Below are 27279 nucleotides of genomic sequence, written 5' to 3'. Positions count from 1 at the left end.
TTAATTAAAATTTTAAGTTGGAAAGATATATACCAAAATGTATCCAGTGGCTGTCTTTCAAGGATGAATTTATGGGCAGTTTTGCTCTCTTCTTTGTATTTTTATTTTCTGGGGAAAATTTTTATATTAAGTGTGTTACTTTTATGATAAAATGATTTTTATTTTATTAGGGGAAGTATACTTAAAATAATATTTTCCTCATTTGAATAGTTACCCATGTGAATAAAGGGCCATTAAACCATATGTTTTTTAAAGTTCAGATATTTCTAAATTAGAAGATGCTTATATATGCAAAGCATATTTAAGGGTATGTAAACTCACTGAGGTGAAATGCAGTCATGGCTGAATTCCTGAACTGTGCAAGGACTAATTTTTACTTTTGAGAATAAGTTAAATTCATTAAAGTTTTACTTAAGAGTCAGATTTTGAAAGACAATGAAAGAACATGTAGAGGTTGATGAAATAATGCCTGTTTAACAGTATTCTGCTCTATATACTAATGGAGTCGTCATAGAGTGAACTGAATAGGAGAGCCATGTGTGTAAAGCTGGGACTTTATGATTGAAACCGTGGAAAATGTAAATGTCACATCTATAATGAATCCATGTATCTTCTACGACTGCCGTAAGTCCAGAAAAGTAAGAATTCAAAAACAAGTTCTTTTTGGAAATTATGTATGATGTTTTGTATATCAAAGTCTGATAGCAGCTCACTGTATATTTTATGTATCACACCAGCAGCAGATATTTCAGACACATCAGAAGGTACTCTTGATTCAGTGTCTCTGGCAGTATAATAAAAAACTGCACGAGAAATCTCTAGTCTCTAATAAGCAATGTATCAGTGCTGTCAGATTCTGTAGAAAATTCCACAACATGATTTATTACATTAATTACAGTCATGTGGGTTTCGTGCTGCTAAGCTTGAAAATGCAGCCACATTCTAAAGTTGATTTAAGAATATATTTTGGCCAAGACGAAAGTCTTATTGTGATTAATCCAGTACAATATTTATTCTCTTGTTCTATTATTTTCACCTTCGGAATGCTTAATTTCTTTTATGTGACTTGAAATTAAGTTTGAGATTTGAGAAGCTTCATCTGGTTTTTATTCACTCCTGTCATCTGGTCTCCCTTTTGCCTTTTGTGTCTTCTTAGTTGTCACTGAATGCCACATCTCCTCTATTTGTGAAGCCTGTTTGAATTTACTCCCTTCTAAGCAAATGTGGCTAGCCTCGAGCTGTCCCTAGCTAACAGGGCTGCCCTCAAGGCTTATTAGGTCACACCTGGGATGCTGTGTCTCTTTTTGAGTGGAAGGAGCAATTGAGGAGAAACCTTCATTTTCTTCATTTAATCCAAAAGAGCAGCATTCTTAGAAGAGAGAATTCCATGATTATACCTTTGTTTATTACTGTACTGAATTCATACAGTCACATAATGTCTCTTCTTATAGTAACACACTAAGTGTGTCAAATCACAGGATTCTAGGTCATGGACTTCCCTGGTGGCGCAGTGGTTAAGAATCCGCCTGCCAATGCAGGGGACACAGGTTCGATCCCTGGTCTGGGAAGATCCCACATGCTGCGGAGCAACTAAGCCCCTGCACCACAGTTGCTGAGTCTGCGCTCTAGAGCCCGCGAGCCACAAATACTGAGCCCGTGTGCCACAACTACTGAAGCCCACACGCCTAGAGCCCGTGCTCCACAACAAGAGAAGCCACCGCAATGAGAAGCCCACGTACCGCAACAAAGAGTAGCCCCCGCTTGCCGCAACTAGAGAAAGCCCATGTGGAGCAACAAAGACCCAATGCAGTCAAAAATAAATAAATACATTTATAAAAAATAAAAAAAGGATTCTAGGTCATGTGGAATGGAAGGTCTCCTGAGAGCTGTTTTAGACATAGTTATTAACTCCAGTTGTTTCCATGTGCCCATGGCAGGATATGTTCAGTTTTGCACAAATGCCCAACATTGGTGGCCTTTATAGATCTATCTTGGAAGAATTAGTAAATATTTGTTGCAAATTAAAGCATCAGTAGAGGAGGACTCAGGTGAAGTAGGAAGACTTTGATTTAGTGGGTTGGAACACATTTCTCAGCAGCAATATTTATAAAGAGTTGAACTAGATGATATATGAGTCCAACAGTGAGCTAAGTGGTTTGCTTTCCTACCTTAATTCTCACACAACTCTTAAGAAATGGGTACAATTATTATATTTATTTAACAATTGAAGAAACAGAGGCTTAAGTTTAAAAACTTATACAGATTCACATAGATGGTTAAACAGCAGAGCTGGGATTTGAATGTAGGCATTCTTATTGGCAAAGCTGGAGCCATTAACCACTAACTACACTACCTACGTCAACTGCCCTGAAAGGGACCAGGCAAGGTTAGATTTTAAAAATGATCTTTGGCAATTAGGGAGACAATGTTGAACTTAATAAATTCAGAGACATTATGACAGAAAAAATCTGAATCCAGTGGGTTTCAGAGGGAAGTAATTGTTTGACTCTTTCATTATTTTGTTGACTAACAAAATTAAATTAGTTAGTCCAGTATGATTTTTGATAGTATTTTTCACTGAAACAGAAGCCACTTTTAAACATTTATTATTTATTCATGAAGCAACTGTTCTGCCTGGGACATAAAAACGTTCAGATCCGGAAATCTGCCATCCCAGCTGTGTGTCACCTGCTGTAACTGAGGCTTGGGCTGAGACATATTTGAAAGAAGAGTCATTTTTTAGGCCTTCTGGGGGAAGGAGAGATGAAGCTCTGTTTTTCAAAGCATGGCCTTAGACCGAAGCTGTATTAGAACTACCTGAGAACTTGTTAAAAATGGAGACTCCTGCACCCTGTTGGCCATAAATTAATTCCTTGTTGCGAGGATCTGCAAGGTTAGTGCCTAGTCTTTACACAAGTGATGTCTCACCTTACCTTCCAACAAACACAGCACCTTGGCCTGATTTAATTCATATATACAGACAACAGTGAATATAGGTGAGGAAGAGGTTTTTGCCTGCACTTTGTTTATTTAATAAATACTGGTGGGCTTCCCTGGTGGCACAGTGGTTGAGAATCTGCCTGCCAATGCAGGGGACACGGGTTCGAGCCCTGGTCTGGGAGGATCCCACATGCTGCGGAGCAACTAGGCCCATGAGCCACAATTACTGAGCCTGCACATCTGGAACCTGTACTCCGCAACAAGAGAGGCCGCGATAATGAGAGGCCTGTGCACCTCGATGAAGAGTGGCCCCCGTTTGCCGCAACTAGAGAAAGCCCTCACACAGAAACGAAGACCCAACACAGCCATAAATAAATAAATAAATAAATAAACCCAAAGTTTTAAAAAATAAATAAATAAATAAATACTGGTAATTTTTGTGCCCTGTTTTATTTCTAAATTTTTATCAAGGAGAGAATTCTCCAGAGGTTCTAGAGTCACATGACGTACAACCAGGAGAAATGAGCAGGTGACTAATGTTTATTTAAGTGATATCTCCTTCAGTGAAAAATACTATCAAAAATCATACCGGACTAACTGGTACTATTGTGCTAATTTTTCATGCTCATGAATGTGTATGTAAGAAATGTGCTTTACTTCCATTATTGGAGAAGATTAACTGAGCATAAAAATAATTTGCTGGTCAGACAGCTATAATAGCATACAAGTCTGGCTTCAATTAGTGATGTTAACAATCCTAGAAAATAGCCTGCGTTTTAAAGTTTTAGGAAAAAGCATTGAAATGCGCAACGATTTGGGTATTTAAAGAAGGAAGACACTGACTTTTTAATACATTTTATGGTAGTTATAAGGTAATCTCAATTTGTTTTCCACCTTTAAAGTAAATATACCTCACTGTTTTTTGAAATAAATTTGCAGGGGTTAGGAGATATTGCTATTTTAAAAAATGAAACATGAATGTTGGCAAATACGAGTTTTGTAACCCCTGACAAATAAAATTGAAGTAGGCCTATTCGTAAGATTACCAACCAGGGCATATTTTTTTTAATACCAAGATCATTTTCGTTGAACATAGAGTCATAAGAAAATTTACATCAAATGAATATGTGTGTAGAAGAAGTACCTAATAGATGACACAATAATGTCAGTATAATCTCTTTTTAAAGTGGAGGTCAGGGGACTTGCCTAGTGGTCCAGTGGTTAAGAATCCGCCTTCCAATGCAGGGGACCCGGGTTTGATCCCTGGTCAGGGAACTAAGATACCACATGCTGTGGGGCAACTAAGGCCGCGCACTGCAACTGCTGAGCCCAAGTGCTCTGGAGCCCGTGCACCACAACTAGAGAAGCCTGCACGCCACAACGAAAGATCACGCATACCACAGCGAAGATCCCATGTGCCACAACTAAGACCCGAGGCAGCCAAATTAATTAATTAATTAAAAAAAAAAAGGGCTTCCCTGGTGGCGCAGTGGTTGAGAATCCGCCTGCTAATGCAGGGGACATGGGTTCGAGCCCTGGTCTAGGAAGATCCCACATGACGCGGAGCAACTAGGCCCGTGAACCACAACTACTGAGCCTGCATGTCTGGAGCCTGTGCTCCGCAACAAGAGAGGCCACGACAGAGGCCCGCGCACCGCAATGAAGAGTGGCCCCCGCTTGCCGCAACTAGAGAAAGCCCTCACACAGAAACGAAGACCCAACACAGCCATGAAGGAAGGAAGGAAGGAAGGGAGGGAGGGAGGGAGGGAGGGAAAGAAAGTAAAAAAGAGAATCTGCCTTCCAACGCAGGGGATGCGGGTTCGATCCCTGGTCGGGGAACTAAGATCCCACATGCTGCGGGGCAACTAAGCCCGTGTGCCGCAACTAGAGAGCCCGCGTGCCACAACTACAGAGCCTGTGCGCTCTGGAGCCTGCACACCACAACTAGAGAGAAGCCCATGCACCACAACGAAAGATCCCACGTGCCACAACTAAGACCCGACGCAGTCAAAAATAATAAATAAATAAATATTTTTAAAAATAAAGTGGAGGTCAGCATTGGAGGGAGGGAGCTGTCCCTTGATTTTATGGATATATTAATTCTGGTATGGACTTTTGTTAAAGTATTACTTGTTTTTTCCTTATCCTGATAGTTAAGATAAAGATATTGTCTTACAGCAATTTGTGTGAGAGCTAATAGGTCCTTATTTCCTGAGAAATTAGCCCTGGGAAAAGCTTCCAGTGGCCTTATAAATCATTTCATTATTATAGACATCCAGATCACCTGCCCTGACCACAGCTAACTCTGAAGAACCTTAATAAAGGATAAGGTGACTTTGAGATTCTGATTGTGGGACCCAAAATTTAATTTTATGTCACCGATTTTTATTTTTAGTCCTTTCTCAATGCAGTCAGTATAGTTGGTCTAAAGTGGATTGTGTAATTACACACATAGAGTTATCTCAGTAACTTTCCTTTCAGCTTTGTTGTTACTTCAGTCAACAAATGTTTATTGAATGCTACTACTTCTCAAGTGCTTTTTCAGACCCTGGAAATAAAGCAGCGAAGTCCTGGCTCTTATAGAGCTCACAGCCCACTGAGTGGGCAGAGACAGATGCTAAACAAGTTATCAGGTAAATATGTATTATGTCAGATGGTAATAGGAGTATGGAAGAAGATAACAGCGTAAGGGGAGTAAAGAATGTCAGAGGTAGAGAAATGGGGTGTTGATTTATTTTTTTTTAAAGTACCTTCAAATGTTTGGCATGTGGAGGTCCTTTGCACTTAGCATATTCAGTCTCCTCTCCTTGATGTATATCTTTATAATTACCATATAAGACCCTCCATTTGTCCATCTCACTGGCCTGGCTTTATTCCCACTCTAACCCCCAAACCAGGATCGGTGTTTCACAGTCCTCATGAGCGCAAGCCTTCCTATACCTTTCCCTTTGCTCGTGCAGTTTCTTCTTGGAATGCCCTACCCTCCTGTTCCACTTAACCAAATGGTACCCATCCTTTAGTACCTAACCCAAGTCCCTGTTCCCCGAAACAGAGCTCTAACCCAGCTCAAACTCTTTTTTGACTTCTCTCTCTCTTTTATTTCTTTCTGAATTCCTATAGAACCTGGAGCCTGTGCCACAAATGTGGATTAAATATTAATTCCAACTGCAGCCTCATAAATTCGTCTACTCACCAGATTTCTTTTGCTTTTTTTTACTTTTCAAATTTAAAATATATTCTTATTTAATAAGCTCATGGACTTATCATTCATTGATTTATAAAGAGAATTTAAACATCATTATCAAGTAAAAAGACAAAATAGTCTTCTTGAATGAGTTAAAAAGAAGTTAAACATCAGGAAATGTTTCTTATTGATTCAGATGTATTGCTTTAATAAAATCACAAAAGGGATGTGATAGCTAAGTTTATTTTTTGTTAAATTGAGCACCACAGCAATAGAAGCAAATGGATCTGAATTTAAATCTAACATAAATCTCCTGAAATTCAATGAGAACACAAGATATGGAACTAATTATGTGTTTTTCCATGCCATCTCCTAACAAGGGAGGAAATAATTGGATGAATGGGACATGGAGACTATGTAAATAAGTACAGAAAAGCTGTCTGCATAAAAGCTTTACTCAGGCTCTCCAAAGATTCCCTGGGCTGGTGCTGAGGCTCTTCCTGGGGCCCTGCTCCAGGTCACAGATCTCTTGGAAGTCAGTAATCTAAAACTTTTCAGTCTGTTGGCTACGTTTATCAAAGACCCATTTCACTACACTGGGTTTATGGGATGGCTTCTTCCCCTTTTGAGAAACTTCAGGTAAGTTTTAGTAATAAATATTATGGCTCTCGAGGATGGTACAGGCAAGAAATGTGACCACTTATTCAAAGAACCAAGGTCACTCACATCTTCTGCATACAGAGTTTATCCAACCTCCCTACTTAAAACCAAAACCATACTAGTGATACAGTGACAGCCAGCACCACTGAAATAGTAGCCCAGCAGGCTATGGTGTGGGGAGAGGGAAGGTAATACAAACTGAAGGTCTGGGGAAAGGCAGACCTTTTTAGAATACATTTTTGAAAGCCATGCATGTCCAGAAGTTCTCCCTTTTTATATCAAACTCAGGTCACAGCCTGAGATGTTCAGTCATTCAAAATATATGTGGAGGATCTATGGATTTAAAATTCTTTTAATAGTACATATTCAGACAATCTTCATACCCAGTCTTCATTTGGTAGCTCTGCTGTACGGGAACATATGCTGGGTACTCAGGATTCCCAAATGATAAATACATGAAAAAATAATGTAATTAATGGGGCATAGAGACTAAATAAGTATAGAAAAGTTGTCTGCTTTAAAACTTCATACATTTTCTAATACCTTTTCTTTTTTTTGTGGGGGAGGAGAGAAGGGGGGGTGGTGGTTGACTTGGATATTTTCTTGCTCCCTCTGGCTCTGACCTTCTGCTTCCATCAGGAAGGTTCCGAATATGGATCATTTCATTGTCTGGGAATGTTTTCCACCCGATCATCCAGATGTGAACTCAGCCCTACTTATATAAAGCAGAGTTTATTGAAGATTTTCTTAGCATGGGAGGAGATAGGTTTATATCATAACAGAGCAATGCAAATCTGACCATGTAGTTTTCTGAACAACTAGTTTTCTTAGGATAAAATACAGTCATTAATAATGACTTAGAGACAAGGCCCGGCGAGATCCAGCCTGTGAGTTTTCAGACCTCTCATTGTACCACTCTCCTTTCGATCACTTCACGCTGGGCACACTGACATTCTTTCAGGTCCTCAAACTCAGTTTCCATTGTAGGAACTTCTCATGTGGTGTTCCCTCTACTCTTCCTCCTATACTTTGTATGACTGGCTTCTCATTTTCAGGTCTTTAAGTGGGTCACTTATTCTTTCTCACAGTACCCTGTTATTTTTCTTCATAGCATTTGTCATTTTGTCATGGTAAATTCCACAAAAGCACTCATCCTTTAAACCCAGTTTTTACTTAATTCCTAACATGTTTTAGTTATTCATTAAGTGCACATGAAATGAGGTGGCCCAGCAGGACTTGATGGATTAGCTGTAGGAGGCGGGGAGAGCAGGTGTCAAGAATGGTGCTCAGGTTTCAGCTTGGACACGTAGGTAGGTGGTGGAGGCACTGGCTGGGTGGAAGAGCAAGTTTGTGGACAGAGCTAAGTTACGTTTTAGGTCTGGGCACATACAGTGATTAGACTGTTAGGTGTGTTAGGTTCACGAGAGCCATAGGAAACACGATTCTAATGCCTACTCATTCACCATCTTTAAAACTTCGCTTCCAATTGTTAAATACCTGATCTGCTTAGAAAAAAAAATTGTACTTGCATATTTTGGGTTGCTCCCTTGTCTTCTCCGTTCAGTTTTCTAGACCTTTGGGATTTTACCCACATTCAGCTTTTAAAATTTGTTATTAATCACAACTTCCTTGATATATTAAAACCATTTTGCTCATCTCAGTGCATTTTCTTCATTAATGACAGTGACTCATTCAGTTTGTCTGCTGAACCATATACATACTTCTCTTAAGAAAATTGAAAGTGATCTTTATCTTCTTTTGTGTTGAAAACAGTTTTTGTTGCTATTTAGAATCCAAGTTCTATTTCTTACCACGTACATTCAAACAAAATTTAATGAAGTTTGACTGCTGAGTTTTTGACGAATGCCAAAATCTTCAGGAATATTACCCTTCTTCATAGAGTAGATTTCATGGATCAGGAAGCATTCAGTGAACATTTATGGGATCTCTGTTAAGTGCAAGGCACCAAGTTTAGGGACTGGAAGTGACAGCAATCTCATTCAAATGCAAAGAGCTGGATCATAATTCTGACTTCTCTTTGAAATCACTTCAAGACAAGAAAGAGAAACAGAAACAAACATTTTCTCAAATAAACTAAAAGTCTTCTGCTAGAACCACAGTATATAAAGAAGGGTTGCCAAACACAGCAGTGAAACAGGGATTTGGATATGATACCAAGAGAAATGTGACTGTAGCTCTCAGATGAAGGTATGAGACCTCAGTTTTCTACTGCTGAGTGGCAAAATTAACAATCACTTTTGAAGAACTGGAATGGGGAGCTTGGGTTGGTGGTCAGAGCTTCCCTGGACCCTATTTGACAGCAGAGAGTAGCAGAGGAAGCAAGACTGAGTAGAGGACCACATACACACTTGCCATCTTTATGGGAAGTCATCTGCCACTGCAACAAGGCAGTGGAGAAATGCGTGAATTTATGACTCAAAAGGACACACTGTGTACCAGAAAAAAGATGGGTGCCCAGTGATCAACACTGAAATATAGCCTAGTAAAGTTGTAGCCATTCACAGATAAAGAAATAGTCATTGAGCTACCCAGCTCCCACCCCCAAAGTGCAATCAAGAGACCCCGAAGGGAGAAAGATTATGCTGACCATTGACTTCTCTACAACCACAATCACCACTGTTAATTTATTGATAACAGCTAGGTGGCTATCTAGGAAAAAATATAAGTTGGTACCTACCTTAAACCAAAATTAATTCAGATGATCAAATATTTTAAATATTAAAGGGACTTCCCTGGTGGTCCAGTGGTTAAGACTCTGAGCTTCCACCACAGGGAGCACAGGTTCGATCCCTGGTGGGGGAACTAAGATCCCACATGCCGCGTGGCGTGGCCAAAATAAATAAATAAAATAAAAATGAAATTAAGAATGCTTTGAAGAAAACAAAAGAGAATTGTATTATGGTTTCACAGTGGGGAAAATATGTCTAAGTATAACACAAAATGTAGGAAATATTTTTAAAAACAGATAAATTCAATCCCATAAATGTAACAAAGTCACAAATACAAAAGGCAAACTAAAAAAAAAAAAATACACATACACATACATATACACATCTTTATATACATTACACAGGGCTAAGTATAATAATAATAAGAAAAGGCTAAATATATCTAGAGCTCCTATAAATAAATATTTTTTAAAATGGACAAAGGACAGAAAGAATCCACAGAAAGAAAATGAGAAAATATAGGGGACTAATAAGTATTTGAAAAATGTTAAATGTCATTTATCATAAAAGAAATGAAAATTTAAAAACCACAATGTATATTTTACAAATTAAATAAGCAAAGATTAAGAAGTTTGATAATACCTTATACCTCGGAAGATATGATTAAACCAGCACTCTCATACCTTATCACAGAAGTTAAATTGGCACAGCAGATGTACAGGGCAATAGCAATATAGCAGTTCTACTTTTGGAAATTCATTCTGTATATACACTTGCTCATGTGTAGGAAATGTCACGTATACAAGGATACCAGTGCAACATTGTTTATAATAGGAACAGGATGGAAATAATGCAAATATCCATCAGCAGGGAATCAGATAAATATAGTATATCCGTATAAAATACTTTATTTACAGCTATTAGAAAGATTGAGGCAACTGTGTGTGTAATGATATAGAGCTATCTCTAATACATTGTTAATGGTAAAAAGCAAAATGCAGAATAGGATGCATAGTTGCAGAATAAGATGCATAGTATATTCCTCCACCCTTTTTTGAAAGGAGAGGAATAAGTGTGTGTGCATAGAAAATCCCAAAATTATACCCAATAAATTGGTAACATTGGTTGCCATGTAGAGGGAAATATGGTGACAGGGAGATGGGATGAGAGGGTGACTTACTTTTACTTTCTACCCATTTGTAGCTTTTAGATACTGTACCATATGCTGTATTGCTTATTCAAATTGTATTAAAATCAAAAGGATCAAGGTCCATATAAAAAAACTACTTTTAATTTCTATCTTAGAACATATAGATGGATGTTCTAGTAGATGGCAGATCAAAATGTAAAGACTGAAACAGTAAAGCTTTTGGAAGAAATAGATCTCTCATGATCTTGGAATAAGAATTTCTTAAACAGGATGCAAAAAAGCATGAATCATAAAGGGAAAAAATTGATAATTGGACTATATTAGGACTAAGAACTCTTGTTCTTTAAAAAACACAAGAAAGTGAAAGGGCAAGCCACAGACTCAAGAGAAGATACTTGTAATACATTTATCTGACAAAGACTCATACGCAGGATATGTTAAAACCTCCTGCAAACAGTAAAGGGCAGGGACTTCCCTGGTGGTCCAGTGGGTAAGACTCTGCGCTCCCAGTGCAGGGGGCCTGGGTTCGATCTCTGGTCAGGGAACTAGATCCCACATGCCACAACTAAGAGCCCACATGCCACAACTAAAACCTGGCACAGCCAAAATAAACAATAAAATAAAATAAAATTTTAAAAAACCGTTAAAGGCAGACAGTCCAGTAGAAAATAACTTTAACGGGCACTTTACAAAAGCAAATATCTGAGTGGCCAATAAACCTATGAAGAGCTGTTCAGCTTCATCAGTCATCAGAGAAATGAAAATTTAAAAGTTCAGTGCAGTAACATTGCACACCCAACAGAATAGCTAGAATAAGAAAGACTAACATCACTTTTAGTGTTGCTGAAGATATGGAGCAATCTGAGCTCTCACAGTCATGGGGAAAGCAAGTTGGTACAACCACTTTGGAAACTTGGTTGTTAGTATTTATTAAAGCAGAACATGTGATTTCCTATGACCTAGCAGTTCTGATTCTAAGTATACACCCAAAAAAATGCATCCATGTGACTCACCAAAAGACACCTACTAGAGTGTTCATAACAATTTTATTGGAAATAGCCCTAAACTGAAAACTACCTAAATGTTCAATAGAGTGGAAGAATAAATTGTGATATATTCACACAATGGAATGTTATATAGTAAAGAAGATAAATTATCTACAACTACATAACAATATGGATGAAACTTCCAAACATAATGTTGAGCAAAAGAAGCCAGACACAAAAGAGTTCATCCTCTAAGATTTCATTCATATAAGTTATAATAGGCCAGACAAACGTATGCTATTTCAAGTCAGGATAGCTGTTATTCTTGGTGGGAGCGAGCAACTGGAAGAAGGGGACATGAGGAAGGTTTTGGAGGTGCTAGTGATACTCTTTTTCTTATGTTATGTTGTGTTTTTAGCTAGCTGCGCCAGGTCTTAGTTGTGGCACGGGAGACCTTCGTTGTGGCGTGTGGGATTGTTTAGTTGCGGCATGCAGGCTCTTAGTTGCGGCATGCAGGATCTAGTTCCCTGACCAGGGATCGAACCCGGGCCCGCTGCGTTGGGAGTGCTGAGTCTTAACCGCTGGACCACCAGGGAAGTCCCTGATACTCTTTTTCTTGATCTAGGCACGGGACTCAATTTGTGAAAAATAATTGCATGCACTTAATGACTGGTCTACTTTATGGTATGCATGTTATACCTAACAAAAAGTTTTTAAAAGGAAGTGGATCAGAAAAATTTCTAAAACTAGAGATAAATGCAAGATAATTATAACAGTTCTATATTTTATTATCAATCTTCCCTGGTTTTATTTGATTTTGTCATTAGCCAAAAAACGTTATTACTATTACTTGACTTTAAAGCCATTTACTTCCCCCTATTCATGCAAAATGAATGAGGGTTTCTCTACCCTTCCAGCCTCCTCTTGTGGTGAATTCCAGGCTGTTAAGAAAGGATATGATAATGTGACACTCTACTTTTATTTTCCTACAGATGGAATGGCTCTACATTTATACACCCAGTTCTGATGTTGGGCAGTAGAGGGGTTCCACACCACCAGGAGATTCTCCTATACCAGCTGGGTGTCCTGTAATTCAGTTCACTTCTGACACTATCTACCTAGAGGTAGCATCAGATTCCACAGGTTAAGGGCCCAGTCCTATAAGACTGACCCATCATAAATAGAAGATTACAAAGACCCCCGTCCTTGGCAGGGATTAATTTGCTAGTGCAGCACACAGAACTCAGAGGAACATTTTACTTACTAGATTACCAATTTATTATAAAAGAACATAACTCAGGAATAGCCACATGGAAGAGATGCTTAGGGCAAGGTGTACCACTCTCCCCGTATCTCCACGTGTTCACCAGCCGGGAAGCTCTCTGAACCCTGTCCTTTTGGGGTTTCATGGAGCCTTCATTACATAAACACAGTTGATTAAATCATCGGTGTTTGAACCCAATCTCCAGCCTCTCTCCCCTCCCCAAAGGTGGAGGAGTGGGGTAGGACTGAAAGTTCCAATCCAGAAATCTCCTGCTTGCCTCCACTGACAACCAGCCCCTATCCATCCGTAGGTGCTTTCCAGAAGTCACCTCATGAACATTAACAAAAGACACATTTATCACCCTCATCACAGAAAATTCTAAGGCTTTTAGGAGCTCTGTGCCAAGAACCCGGACGAAGACCAAATATATATATATATTTTTTGTTATAAATCACCATATCACAGGTTCTTAACTAAGATTGAGACCAAATAGAAAGGAGAAAAAGGCTTGGAAATGAGGCTGGGCTGAGGATGTTGAAGCAGTGCTGTTGTGTTGGTCAACTGTGAGTGTGTTAGCCGGGTGCTAATAATGTGGATCTGTTTCAGTCAGTTTATTTTTGTAAAAAGGTAGAAAATATTGAATATTTTATAAAATGAGGATTGACTATAACTAGAATCAGTATTTCATATGATTTGATAATAGTTGTTAGGCATCTTGTGAACAAAAGCATGCTAAATATGAAAAAAATAAATAAAAATTTAAGCTTCTACTTTATCTGGAACATTTTGGCAGTCCTGCAGAATATTCCAGTTCCAATTAAAAGAATCAACTTCACTAACCTAAAACCCTTTCAAAAATCCTGAATTCAATACACCTTAATTCAGGCCAAATACCCTGTTTGCAATGGCAAATTTCACCTATATCAGAATGTGTATAAGACAGAGAAGGACAAGAATGTGGACAATATTTGGATTTAATCATCGATTTATAACTTATAAATTTTGTTTGGCTCCTCAAAGTCTTTAATTCCCCAGAGTATGTAACACAGTAGGTTTGGGATGGACGCGGTCTTCATCTCAGAAAACTAAATTTTAGAAAAGATTCCACGTGAAAGTTGAAGAACTGGAAATTTTTTCCCTGAAGTTGTCTTTGAATGTTTATTTCTTAGAAAGTCTTTGTTTAAAGTTTGAAGACTGTTGTGATAGATATTTGAACCAGTAGCCACAATAAACAGATGTGCTGACCCCTTTGGCTTTGCATGTAAACAGTCAGGGAAGCTAGCATGGTAAAAGGTTACATGTGGCTTCACCTTTCTAATGGAAAGATACACATCTTTATTGTTCAACTGGAAGAAGATAGCATAGCCAAAAGTTAAGTCTAATGAAGCATAAAATATACTGTTGTGTATTTGAATTTTGGAAATATGATCTCAAAAAATGTGCCTATAAAAATATCTAATAAGCTAGTTTAGTGATTTTTAGTTCATTTCATTTTATAAAGTTATGAGAACTTTGGCAATTATACCTTACAACTGTCATTTTAAAATAATGTGGACATTCATAAATGTGTATAGTAATACAAAAAGTAGTGTTTGTGAATAAAATTCAGTTTATTCGAAATTTTATTTTTCTTATTGTATGTGGTTATTTCAAAGACTTCTCACTGAGCAGCCTTAAAAATTAATCTAAAGTTTTCCTAAATAAGATAATTGGGATAAACAAAATAATTTTATATTATACTTTAGAATCAGAAATTACATCTTTATGTTGTTTTAAATTAACCTTAGTGTTGGCCTCTCAACATCAATAGGATAGCCTGTTTTTTTCTATTGTGTAATTTCATATTTAGAATTTCTCTTTTGAGTTCCACCCAGACCATGTCTGACATAATTGTGGTCATTTTTGACAAAATGTTTTTATTGTTAATGTGTTAACATCCCAAATTTAAATTACATGTTACTGAGAGAAAATCATTTAAATGATATCACTGAATTTAATCATTGTAAAAAAAGAAATATAGTAAAACAGAGTAGGGCTTCCTTCATAAGCCATAAGCACTAGATCTTTTTTCTCAAAGTGTGTTCTCTTGAACCTCATCCTGAGCATAGAGGAATCTGATTTTGATAGAGCATTCTGAGTGATTCTGAAGCTCACTAAAATGTGAGGACCACTACTCCAGAGCAACACTACTTAATCATGGGTGATCCATAATGGAAAGAGGCACCTCCAGTCTTTGGTGGCAAAATATAAATAATAAATTAATAAAGTAAAACTATCCAAGAGACACACCCCTTCCTTACATCTTGATTATAATAGCCTTACTCAAATTTCATTGTCCTGTCTTTATAGCTGTGAAGTTTTATCCTCATTACTTTCCCAAAACACCAGATTCTTTCGTGTTGAAACATAGTTGATGTACAATATTATATTAGTTTCAAGTGTATTACATAATTATTTGACATTTGCATACATTATGAAATGATCACCACAATAAATCTAGTAACCATCTGTCCCTATACAAAGTTATTACAGTATTAATGACCATATTCCTTAAGCTGTGTATTACATCCCTGTGACTTATTTATATAATTGGAAGTTTGTACCGCTTAATCCCCTTCACCTATTTTGCCCCACCTTCCCACCCTTTTCCTGTCTGGCAGCCACCCATTTGTTCTCTGTATCTATGAGTCTGTTTTCATTTTGCAAAACACAAAATATTTTTATCATTTATTACAAACTGCCCTGCAATTACATATAGAATATTTATAAACCACGTTTACCTGAATTGCTGTAGAATGTGTCTCGTTAACTGCTGTAAATGATCTATTTAGTAATTTTTAAATATAGATCTCTAGAGATAATGCTAAATAACAGATTCGAATATTTTTGTTTAATTCAATAAAATGGAACCAGTACAACCTCTGTTTTCACAAATGAAGTGATTTAAAATAAGTGTGTTGCTCTGATGGGACCCTCGCACACTGCATTAGGGTAAATAGCACACTTCTGTCTTTTTTCCTAAAACGAAGGCTGCCTCTAATCCCACTCTTTCCACAAATCTTCGTGCACTAAGCTATGTGCCAATGACATGAGAAGCTCATTTTGATTGTAGTGGGCCGTCTCTTGTCTAGTACATCATTTGTGAAACTGAAGTTGGCTATTATAATGCAACAGGTATGTAAATAACATTTATTAGTGATCTCTGTAAAATTGATTCCTTCTTTCTCTTTTTCATTATAAAAGGAAACTTTATTTCAGAGTAGAAAGTGCATTGTCTGAACTCATCAACACCCTCTTTATCCCTCCCCTCCCCAATTTGTTGCAGACCAGGATGAAAGAGCAGCTGAGCTCAGCAGGGAGCAGAATGAGAAAACCATCCGGAGCACGCAGACCGCGCTCCGCAATTTCCGGGAGTTCCTCATCTCCAAGTATCCTTCTGAAACAAGAGAGATTTATGTCATCCCTTGCAAGGAGTTGGATGCCTACCTGGCCTCTTTCTTTGTGGATGCCAGGCAGAAGGATGGATCCGAGTATGAACCCAACAGCTTGGCCAATTACCAGTGTGGACTTGAACGGTACCTAAAAGAACACAGGTATGGCTACAGTATCACCAGGGATAAGGAATTCAAGCGCTCCCAAGAGGCCCTGAAACAGAAGCAAATTGAACTCCGCTGCAAAGGAAAAGGAAATAAGCCACACAAGTCCATGAAGCTCACCTTTGCTGATGAGCTCATTCTGCGGAAAAGGGGACTGCTAAGCCGCTATAACCCCGAGGGTCTGCTCAACCTCGTCTGGCTCAACAACACAAAAGCTTTTGGGCACTGTACAGGCTTCCACGGGTCTACCTTAAAGTGGGGTGATATTCGGCTCCGGGTAACAGAAACAGGGCTGGAGTACTTGGAGTGGATGGGTCAAGACACTGGTGACCTAAATGCCAAAACCAAGAGAGGGGGGACAGACTCCCGTGTGTATGCCACCCAGCATGCTCCACAGACCTGCCCCGTACAAGACTATAAGGAGTATGCCCAGCGGCGGCCTCCTGCTATGCGCTACGAGGATGCCCCGTTCTACTTGTCCATTAAGCCAGTCGTGAACTTGGCGGCTCTGCATTGGTACAACTGCCAGGCCCTCGGCAAGAACAAGCTGGCCAAGATGGTGAAGACCATGTGCGAGAAGGGGAACATCCCTGGCAGGAAAACCAACTTCAGTGTGTATCAGAGCTGCAGCACCTTGTCCGAGGCCCAGAGCAACCAGCTGGTGCTTATCTGTAACAATCTGAGCCAGCAGGCCGCCCAGTCAGTGGCCGGGCACTCCAACAGCGGCAATTTCATCGTCTCTGCCTCCTATGACTCTTCCTCAGACACTGCTTGACCAGGTGGCTTGAGCAAGACCCCAGTCTGGTTATTGAGTCCAGAGGAACTGTGATGAAACACTGCTTCTCGTTCCCTTTCCTCGGCCCTCAGTGTTAACTTTATAAGAATATAAATATATAATATATTTTTCTTTTTACAAATAAGCCAATGGAGATAGTTTAGTATTACTAACATAGTATTCATAGGCTTAAAACAAATGTACTCGTGGTGATTAAATATAATTACTGTTATAGACTTTACAAAACCATAGTGGTTCTCAGGCAACACAAAGTAGAGAAAGAATTCCGTTTTTTAAAAAAATTATCAAAAAGGAAACTGAAAGTCAGCCTAGACACTTGTGTCCTCAACTCCTGCTTTTCCTTCCCACCCCACCTCTCATTTTTAGTCTACTTAATAAATGGCATTATTTTTTTAATTTTTAAAATTCTACATTAATCAGGAGGAGACAACACTAACTTTACTGCTTACATACAACTGTCAGATCCAGAGTAAGAAAATGTTGATATAAGCCAGACAAATTATTTACATACTTTTTTTTTTTAAAGCATAATTAGATTTTAGTTTCTGTGCCTCATTTTTTGCAATTTATGAAAATCTAGATGTTTAGCTAACTTCTTTTGGGGGCAGAGGAGGGTCGAAGGAGGGAATAAAGGTGCCATTCTGTTTGGAAGCTATATAATTTTAAAATAATATGCGAAGTCCAATATTATGGCAAAAAAGACTGTTACTAGCTCATTTTTACTGTTGTGCTTGAACCTGGATAGGATTTTTTTGTTGTTTTCTAAGAAATCAATGTAAATGAAGTTTGATTATCAGATTTACAAGAAATTTAAAACTACCAAAGCTTTGAAAATGTTCCCAAGCATTAGATTGTATATCAAACATAAAGAGAAAGTAGAGAATGGAAAAGTCTTATTAAAAATCTAGAAGCACTAGTCAAGACAACAAAAGCCTCATACTCTTCAAAGCCCAAATCCCCTGAATTATTTATTTATAAGCATTGAACTTCAGTCTGTTTTCCCTAGGGGATTACTTGACTCTGTAGTTGAGATCAAAGGAATATTGACACTCATTTTAGGTAACAACATTTTGTTACCAAATTTAGCTGAATTCAAAGAATTCTTGAAAATGTGCAGTTTCTTCTACAGTAAATACAAATGCATTTATGTGTGATAATCCTGCAATTATAATAATTATAATTTTGGTTAAACAACTCTCTGTGGTGGTTTTTCCAAGGTCTTTATTTTCAAGCCTATGGTGAATTATTAGTTGAGATACTTCAATAATAAAATAATTTAGATGAGCTAGGTTGCTATCTTGTATAATCATTAACACATTAAAAAAAATCCAAATCTTAATCACTTTGTTGGATCTGGGCGTTCTATTGGGAAGTATTTGTTCTTCGAAGCATCCTCATAATTCACATTAGCTAGGAAGGTAGGTGGTATTTTATGTTTTAATTTATTGTACGACCAGGACAAATTTCATTTTGATTTGCTTTGCTAAATCATCATGTTAGCTGAGCTTTCCCATGGCTAGGCAGCTCTTCCCAACACTAAGTCATAAACACATAAAGACCCATTACTCTAAGCTGTGACCTTTCCTTTGGCTCAGGAGTGGGAAGTCTGCTGTGGCCTTTGTGTTATGCAATCTACTTCATTTCATGACTTTCCTTCCATAAAGAGGCATCCAGAAACAAGAAGAAAGAGCAGAAGATACTTTGCTTTTATTTTTTTGTATTAATAATGATGGTAGCCACCATTTTTGAGGCAGTCTGTGTGCCAGCACTGTGTGTGCTAAGTGGCTTACATGCACCACTTATATAAGTAATACTAATTTATGAAAATTAGAAAATCCAGATAAGCATAAAGAAAATAGAATATGTACTCATAAATCTGCCAGCCAAAAATAACCACTGTTAATATTTTAGTAAATATTTCTTCAGACATTTCAATACATACGTATTTATTTCTGTATACATGATCTTTAATCCTTTCAACAACTTTGAAAAGAAGGTTAATTATCTCCATTTTATGTTGAGATCAAGATGTAGCAGGTTATAGCTAAGGAAATGGTACTGTCTGTCATCTGACTCCAGAGTTTTTTCTATTTACCTTTCTGAGTTCCAACACGTAATTAGTTTCCAGTGATTTGAGCTGGAGATGGGGACACGGTGTCTTCCCATCTCTCAAGTCTGTCTGATTAAAAAGAAGGCTGAGTGATCTTTCATGAAGGCACACAGTGTCCCCTCGTCCCCCCCCTTCTGGTCATTTTGAACCACAGAGCCTCATTCTTCCAATTATCTTAACAAAACCTTCCTCTTCTCCTTACCCTGTAATGGGCTCAGAAGTGCACATGACAGCCTACTGTGAGAGAACTCTTTTTTAAAAATAAGTTGTTGTTTTTTTTTTAACATAGGTTATCTCTCATTTAAAAAAAAAAAGATTTCTGTAAAACATTTAAAATGTGATTGTGCATTTTGTTTTTGCATTGACGTACTTTTAAAAACTCTTGATTTGTTTTTGACAGCAAAGTAAGTTTGTCATGGGGAAGAAGGTTAGTCAGTATGCACTGAGAAAGCAGAACTAGGAAATTTTGAATTCCTGTTTGTGTATATCGAGGTACTAAACTGAAAATATCTCTCTTATTTAATCCTATAGCAGTTTCATTTAGAAGAATGCAGATTGAGAATGTGAATTATTTTTTATTTATTTATATTTTGCTTTGATAACTCAAACCAAATAGGAACGTTGTGACATTTAAATTTAGAAAACTGTTTTCTGAAGAATGGCTTGGTAGAATTTTAGCTGAATTATTGTAACTCTTTGGGATAATTAAATTATGAAAAATTATCGGCAACTACCTCTAAATTTTGTGTTTTTGTGCAAACGATACTGAGGATATACTACTGCCAGATACCATATTTATTATTTGCTATTTTAACTTTTTAAAAAATTACATCCGTACTGCGGCAGTGGTTGATGCCAAAATCGTGTATGTGCTTTAGCAAAAATTCAACAGTTCAGCAGGTGTTCACTATAACTGAACATGCTGCCTTGCCAGGCAATCCTGTGGTTCATACAAAAACAATAAAACTGTATTTGCAGTTTACGCTTTAAGGTCAGTGTGATGTCATGTAAGAAATTCCACAGTGCCCCTCACATGACTCTGGAAGTTTTGCACTGTCTACAACAAAAATGCCAAACCCATCTGTCAGCATTTGGATGACATAGCTGCATAATTGTTTTTCTTCTATATTCATGTGAGTGACTGGCTATTGAAAATCATAGATGGTAGCAGTTTTAAAAAAAAAAAACCATAATACTTGAAAAGGTTAGAGATAGTCAGGATGTTTATCCAACAGAGCTTATTCTTAAGAGTCCATCTGTTATCATGGTTAGTAGGGGTGGTCTGAATATGATTTATAATACATCAGGTACTTAAAATATTTTTATTATAGTTAGTTTTCCCTGTGTTAAATTTTCCCCATGTTAAATCACTTCCTGATCTACAAAAGAATAGTCTGAAAGTTTTCTAGTATAGATCAGGTCTCTGGTTTTTCAACTAGATCATGGTTAGCTGATACTTTCATCGAATTAATTTGTCTAAGTCATATATGGCTTAGGTTCTAGATGCCATGAAATCAGATGACTTCACTGAGATGAAAATTTATAGTTCTATCAACAAATATTTGACACCTAGTGTCTAGACACTAAGAGGGGTACAAAGATATATAAAATAGTTCCTGCTTTCAAAAAGTTTATAAAAGATACTGTAATAAAAGTTTGGTTTCATTTTTGAGAGCCCAGCAAAAAACTCTCTGCCAATACTATTTTGCATAGTTTCTCAAATTTTGTACTCACACAGTTTGTCCATTATTTAGCCGTTGAATATGTTGGTTTGCTGTAGAATAGATAATACTGCTTTGAGTATTTTGTGGAGGATCTTTTAGAGCCTGTTTTAAAGTCAATAATAAGGTAAAGCCATTTCTACACCATCCATTGTGTTCACATAGATGCACACATGCATAAGAATGTGCAGACTGTCATCAATGAGTGTCACTTATTAAGTACTTACAATGTACCATGGTACTGAGTGCTTTTGTAAGTTGTTTCACTTAATTCTTACAATAGTCCTGTGAGGGTAAATATCATTATTTCTTTTATAAATGAGGAAATCCAGAGAAGTCAAATAGGTTGCCCACATTACTTAATACATAAGGGTATCAGGATCTGAAACTATATCCAGCTACCATTAAGCACTAACCTTTTCTGCTGTAGCTGCCTGTTCACAAAGTGATTTACTGTGCTTCTTTAGATTCTCTGAAGTGATAAATTATAAGTGGAATCCCTGGTGTAATAAAATCATCAATATTCTTTCAACTCTGAATTGACTGAGAGCAGTGCCATCACCTAGCATGTTTGTTAGCATAAAATTATATAGACCCCCTAACTGTGGTTATTTTGAGATGGAACATTCAGCAAAGTTTGTTTCCCCTTCGCCATGAGTAGAGAGCAAAAGTTTGTGTCATTCTTTAAAGAACTCTTAATTTTGTCACGGAGGTGAATGTGTATATGGACAAATAATTTTATATATATATATATACACACACACACACATATATATATATACACATACACGTATATATATATATATTTTTTTTTTTGGCTGTGCTGCACGGCATGTGGGGTCTTAGTTCCCCAACCAGGGATCGAACCCACGCCCCCTGCTTTGGAAGCATGAAGTCTTAACCACTGGACCAGCAGGGAAGTCCCTAATTATATTTTTTTAACAAATGATTGTCCTTTGTTTTTACCCCATATAAACCAAAAATCCTATTTCAAAAGAGTTCCTCATAATTCAGACAGAGAAGGGGGAGGTTCTAGGCAGAGGAAATACCTCTCAAGCCCTGAAGCTGATATTGTCATCCACCAGATATGAATATTGATTGCCAATCTGCCAGGGAGTTTGATCTTCTCTACAAGTTGGTGCCAGCAAATTAACTATTTAATAGAGGATTTTGTTATTATTTTGTTTTTTAATCAGTCAAGATTGTTTTTAACAGAAAACTTTTGGGGGAAAATACTATCTTTATGATTCTCAGTATTAGAGATCAACTAAAACCATTCAGATTTTTTCTAGTTTGACTATCTCCACAGTTTTAGATATTAAAGACAAACAGGTCTGATTTCAGTCAGCCTTCTTCTGATTGGTTTTCTTTATCTACAGGAAAAGAGCACTTTGATCTTTATTCCTTTAGCCAAAACAAAGCTGTAATACTTAACATCTGTAAATAAATACTCTCTACCATGTGATAAAGGAAATAAATTTCTAAGCCTAGGGGAAAAAATCAAGGGGAATGTATGATAATTTATTACGTTAAGGTATTTTTAAAAAGGTTCGTTCATGAAAAACTATAAATACTAACGAATAAATACTATAAATACTAAGGAATTAACAAGTTCTGTATCAATCAGTTGAAAAGATTTTTCTCAAACAGAACTCCTTTATACAAGATATATCTCCACAAATCTACCATATGATATGATGTAGATAGTTACTTATTAAGAAATACATCATTGGCAAGGGCATCCTCAATTGTTTTTTGTTGTTTTTCCCTTAATGCATGGTATTCGAATAATTGCTTCTCCTCCCCATTGGATCCGGCCGAGATGATATGAATACATAGTTTTTCATAAGACAAAGTGATGAAGATAGGATGATTTTAAGAGATCCTTGCCATAGAACGTAACTGGGGTAAAGAAATGTACTGCATATATCATCCTTTGGTGGTTGGTGTATTTCTACTGATATAAAAACAGAAAAGAGAGGATGATATTGATAAACTGCCAACAACTCTGATTTTACTTTTCTAAGCAGAGAAAAGAAAGATAAACAAAATTTCTCATACTCCATCCTGTTTGTAAATTGACTAATTGGGCCTGCCAAAGATGAAGAAAAGACCTAATTTGGTACTGAAGATTGCATTATTTTTTAAAAGAAAGTATTTTAATACATTTAAATTGAGTTTTTATGTAAACCATGCCTTTGTTGAATTAGACTCAGTTTTAATTAGGTCAGAGTACTAATTTGATCAGAATATTAATTAGGTCAGAGTACTGAAGTAACCATCATCTTTGTTGAGTGAATTATAATCATAGAGGCTGGACCTGGAAAAGACCTAAGAGATCATCTAGCCCAGTGATTTTCAGTGCTGTGAAGAATAGGAGTCACCATGTCTTCTTGGGAGGGGGCAAGGAGGGCAAAGAGATGGATGGAGATCGCAAAGGGAACACATCCTGAAACACAGATCCCCCAGGAATTCTCATGTTCCCTATGCCCCTACCTTCCTACTTTGAGACTCACTAGACTGAATGACCTACTACCTCTATTACACATCCTTCATGTGTGCCAGGCTGGAAAATAAGATTCAAAACATCTAATCTAATCCATCCCTCTTCTGTTATGGAAGAGAGAAACCGTCCCAGAGAGATTAGATGAATGCCCAGGTGCACACACTTTGTTAGAATCAGAGCCAGAACTAGGATCCAGGCACCTTGATTTCCAGTCCTAGGGTTTAGGGAGGAAAAACAACCCTACATTCCCACTGAGTAAGAAGGGGTATCCTTGTTTTGAAAATTTTAATAGTGTTTTAAGCTCTCACTCAAGTTTCTATTAAGGAATAGATTCAAGCTGCCAGTTTCCAAATAGGCTATTTTGCACGTGAACTTCTTTTCATTGTGTAATGTTACACCTTAATTTTTAGCAGCTTCTCCTTTTGAGATTTGATGGGATAAGCTCTAACTGTAATCACCTTTTATTTTCAGGAACAGCTCTCAGCCTACTCCATTTATATTCAGTTTTCGTTTCTGGAGGGGAAACAAACTACAGTTTTCAAGTATATGAATTCCAGTTATAGATTATGAACTGAAAAGTAACTTTTTATTTTAAAGTGGTATTCTTTTGAATATCCAGCTACATAGCATCTATATTATTGGTTTTGAATGCAGTCTACTATACCCTTTTTTAGTCTATGGAAAGTATAAAAAATCATCTTGAAGGTTTGGAACATTTTCAATCAAAAGGATTAAATTTCTGTCAACGTAATTAGGATGTTTCTGAAGTGAATTTCCTAAGAGATAGGAAGGGGAAAGAAAATGAGAACTAATGAAAAACCTACAGCAGGAAGACATAGAAATACAAACTATTTGTAAATTCTTATATTACCCAGCTTACTCTTCTAAAAAGGAATTCAAACAAGTATTTTTTAAATCTCACAAATTTTTATTTTATAAATTATGTTTACCAGATCATAGTTGAAGAAAAAAGATGAAATTCTAGGATGTTAAAAAAAAAAGGTACAGTGGAATTATTTGTCTTTTGAATTCAGTGTTGAATTTCACTAGACTTCTGATGTTCTTTGTATTACACTGGAATTAGAAATTTTTACCATCATACACTCATTTCAAGGAGCTTTGAAAATGCTTTGGCATAGTTTATTTATTTGTGGTAAGTAGAATTAGGAAGAATCAGCAATATAGAATCCTAACAGTAATTGTGCATACTGTATTTAAGTGATTTTTATGCCTGTTTACTTTCTGTGATTCTTAAATTACATACTTCCACTAGAAATTAATTTATAATTGATTATTTATACTGGATAAAGTAGCAGGTTCATCTTAGTGTTAATCCACTCAGATTAACTGAACTTCTATATCTACAATTCGTTATATTACAACTTTTTAAATAGCCTTTATAACAAAAGAACTTTTGTTTTATAAAGTATTTGTTACAAAAAAAAACCACCATCTTGCCAAAAACCATTACAATTTCTATGCATTGTGTATATTCAGTGATGTCATTGTTGAGATTTTGCATGTTGTTTCAGGTGCTCTTTCATATGTGTGTTTGTGGTATTTATGTGGAATTGTTAACCATTGCTGCTATCACTTATTGTAGTTAAACTGAAAAACTGTGCTAAGAGGCTGTGCCGCTCAACATTTGTGTGACTTGTGAAAGTATGTACTTAGCTGTTTAATATTTTGAACCAGCACTTAGTGGCCTCTACAGAAGGAAATGTTATAGTTGTCAAGTGATGCCAACTTCAAAATCTTGCTTCATATGTATAATTCCAGGTCAGCTTTCCTTCTGCACTTTCCCCAACTCTTTGAAAGGGAAACATTTGCAAAAAGAGAAAGCAAGAATTCTGAACTTTCCTAGTATTCCCCACCTTAAATCTTTTTTTTTTCCCCTGATACTTGAGAAATTCAATAGAATGACAGTGTAGCAGCATAATTTCCCTTGATCTAGATATTTTAGGTTGAACAATGTAATAACAGAAGACTATGAGGCGCATACATTATCTTTGTTGGTTATCAAGGCGTATTGTTTGAATCGCATTTAATAAGAATATTTAGTATTTTCATTTTATTTATGAGACCATGGAAACCTCAGAGTTCCCAAATATTAACTTTTATATTCAGCATTTGCATAGACTTACTTAACATATTTGGTTGCCTTATGACCATCAGAATTTTTTCATGCCTACCTGTCTTTAGTTTGCTTCCTGGTATTTCCAGCTTGCCTCAGCAATTCCAAGCAAACTCTGACATTAGAGAGAACATTATTTCAATGGATTAATTCTACTATACTTTGTTAAATGGGGGAAATATCATTATACTTTATTTATACATGTATACTCAAAATGGAAGGGAAATACCATAAAATGTTAAGAAAAGCAGGCTCTTCCTTCCAACATTCCAAAACTCCTCACTTAGTGCAGGGTTTCATTCTGACTGTTCAGTGGGTTTATAATTATAAGATTCTTTTAATAAAGGGACAGTCTCCTTAGTTACATAGAGGCTTTCTGTGTGACTATCAGATACATGGTGGCAGCCAATGCTGTATTTGGAAACATTGCTTCTGAAATTGCTGATTTAATTCTAAGAATATTAAAATGAATTCAAGGCCCCTGCCACGTCTTTGCTTACAGGAAAAGAAAGGCATATTTTAACTATGAGCGTTTTCTCCAGAATATGCTTTAAACATTTGTCCCTCAATGGAGGTGACAAAGCAATAAAAGGAAATTCAATTATGTATGTTCTAAAGAAGTTCCGCCTTGTCCAGTGGCTTCCAGAGTGACACTAAAATATTTCTTGGTTCCTGCATTGGGAGTTTTCAGGCAAGATCTTTGTACTTACAATTCCTTTTATATTTTGAACACCAAAGATTATGGCGTAATATGTCCTGATATGATGATTAACAGTTTCTATTAGATAGTAATGGACACATTTATTTGAATCCTGCTCTTGGGTTTATTTACCCTGTTTGGGTCTTTTGTACTTTTTGTATGTCTGTCCTGAGGCCTTTATGCCTAGGGCAATTTTTTAATCAAATAATAACATATATATTTATTAGGTTTCTAATTTATAGAGTTTGTTTCCACCATGACTTTAACGTTTTTTTCACTGCTGAAATTAGACATAGATTTGCCAGATTAGCCTCATAGTTTGTACATTTTCGTTGTAATCCGAAAATGTAACTTGTAACCCCATAGGCCTGAAAACTGGTAGATAATGACTAGAAGCATTTTGGATTCAACACAATCACATTTAGAGACTCATTTATCTGTTAAAATAAAGAACTTTGGTGATTTCATAGAATTGATGCTGTATACAACTTAAATAAGTTCTTCCATCTTTTTTATAAGAATGATTTTAAAATTCCTTTTATTCTACCACGTAGAAGTTAATTGGGAATAAAAAGGTAGATTTACCAATTTGGTCATTACAATTTAACACTAGGCATCTGTTTAGAAATATGACCACCACAATCGATACTTAGAAAAATTTTATGAAAAATTATGGTACTGTTCTTTGAAGATGGATTTACTTTCCCCCCTTTTGATAGTCAATTTGATAGATTTTCTGGCCACTTAGCTTTTAACTGATTTACATGAAAAAAGCGTATGTGTGCTTGCTCACTTTTAAAATTCTCTTTTTAAGCTGCTACAATTATAATGTATGAAAGAAA

The 27279-nt window shown here is 36.7% G+C and overlaps 1 protein-coding gene across 2 annotated transcripts in view; it reads left to right on the top strand.

The window, feature by feature from the left end:
* KIAA1958 (KIAA1958 ortholog) overlaps positions 1-27279 on the top strand; it is a 162612-nt gene that overhangs the window by 104941 nt on the left and 30392 nt on the right. Inside the window, exon 3 of one of the 2 annotated variants that reach the window (XM_068552601.1) lies at positions 16200-16283. The exons of the other annotated variant lie outside the window; for it this stretch is intronic. Within the exon in view, the coding sequence (XP_068408702.1) occupies positions 16200-16283 (84 nt within the window). The remainder of the gene's footprint in view (positions 1-16199; positions 16284-27279) is intronic. 2 annotated transcript variants of the gene reach the window in all.

This window comes from Eschrichtius robustus, chromosome 10, assembly GCF_028021215.1.
Source record: "Eschrichtius robustus isolate mEscRob2 chromosome 10, mEscRob2.pri, whole genome shotgun sequence".
NCBI lineage: Eukaryota > Metazoa > Chordata > Mammalia > Artiodactyla > Eschrichtiidae > Eschrichtius > Eschrichtius robustus.
Note: the sequence above shows the minus strand (reverse complement) of the source record. Positions and strands in the feature narration are given on the sequence as shown.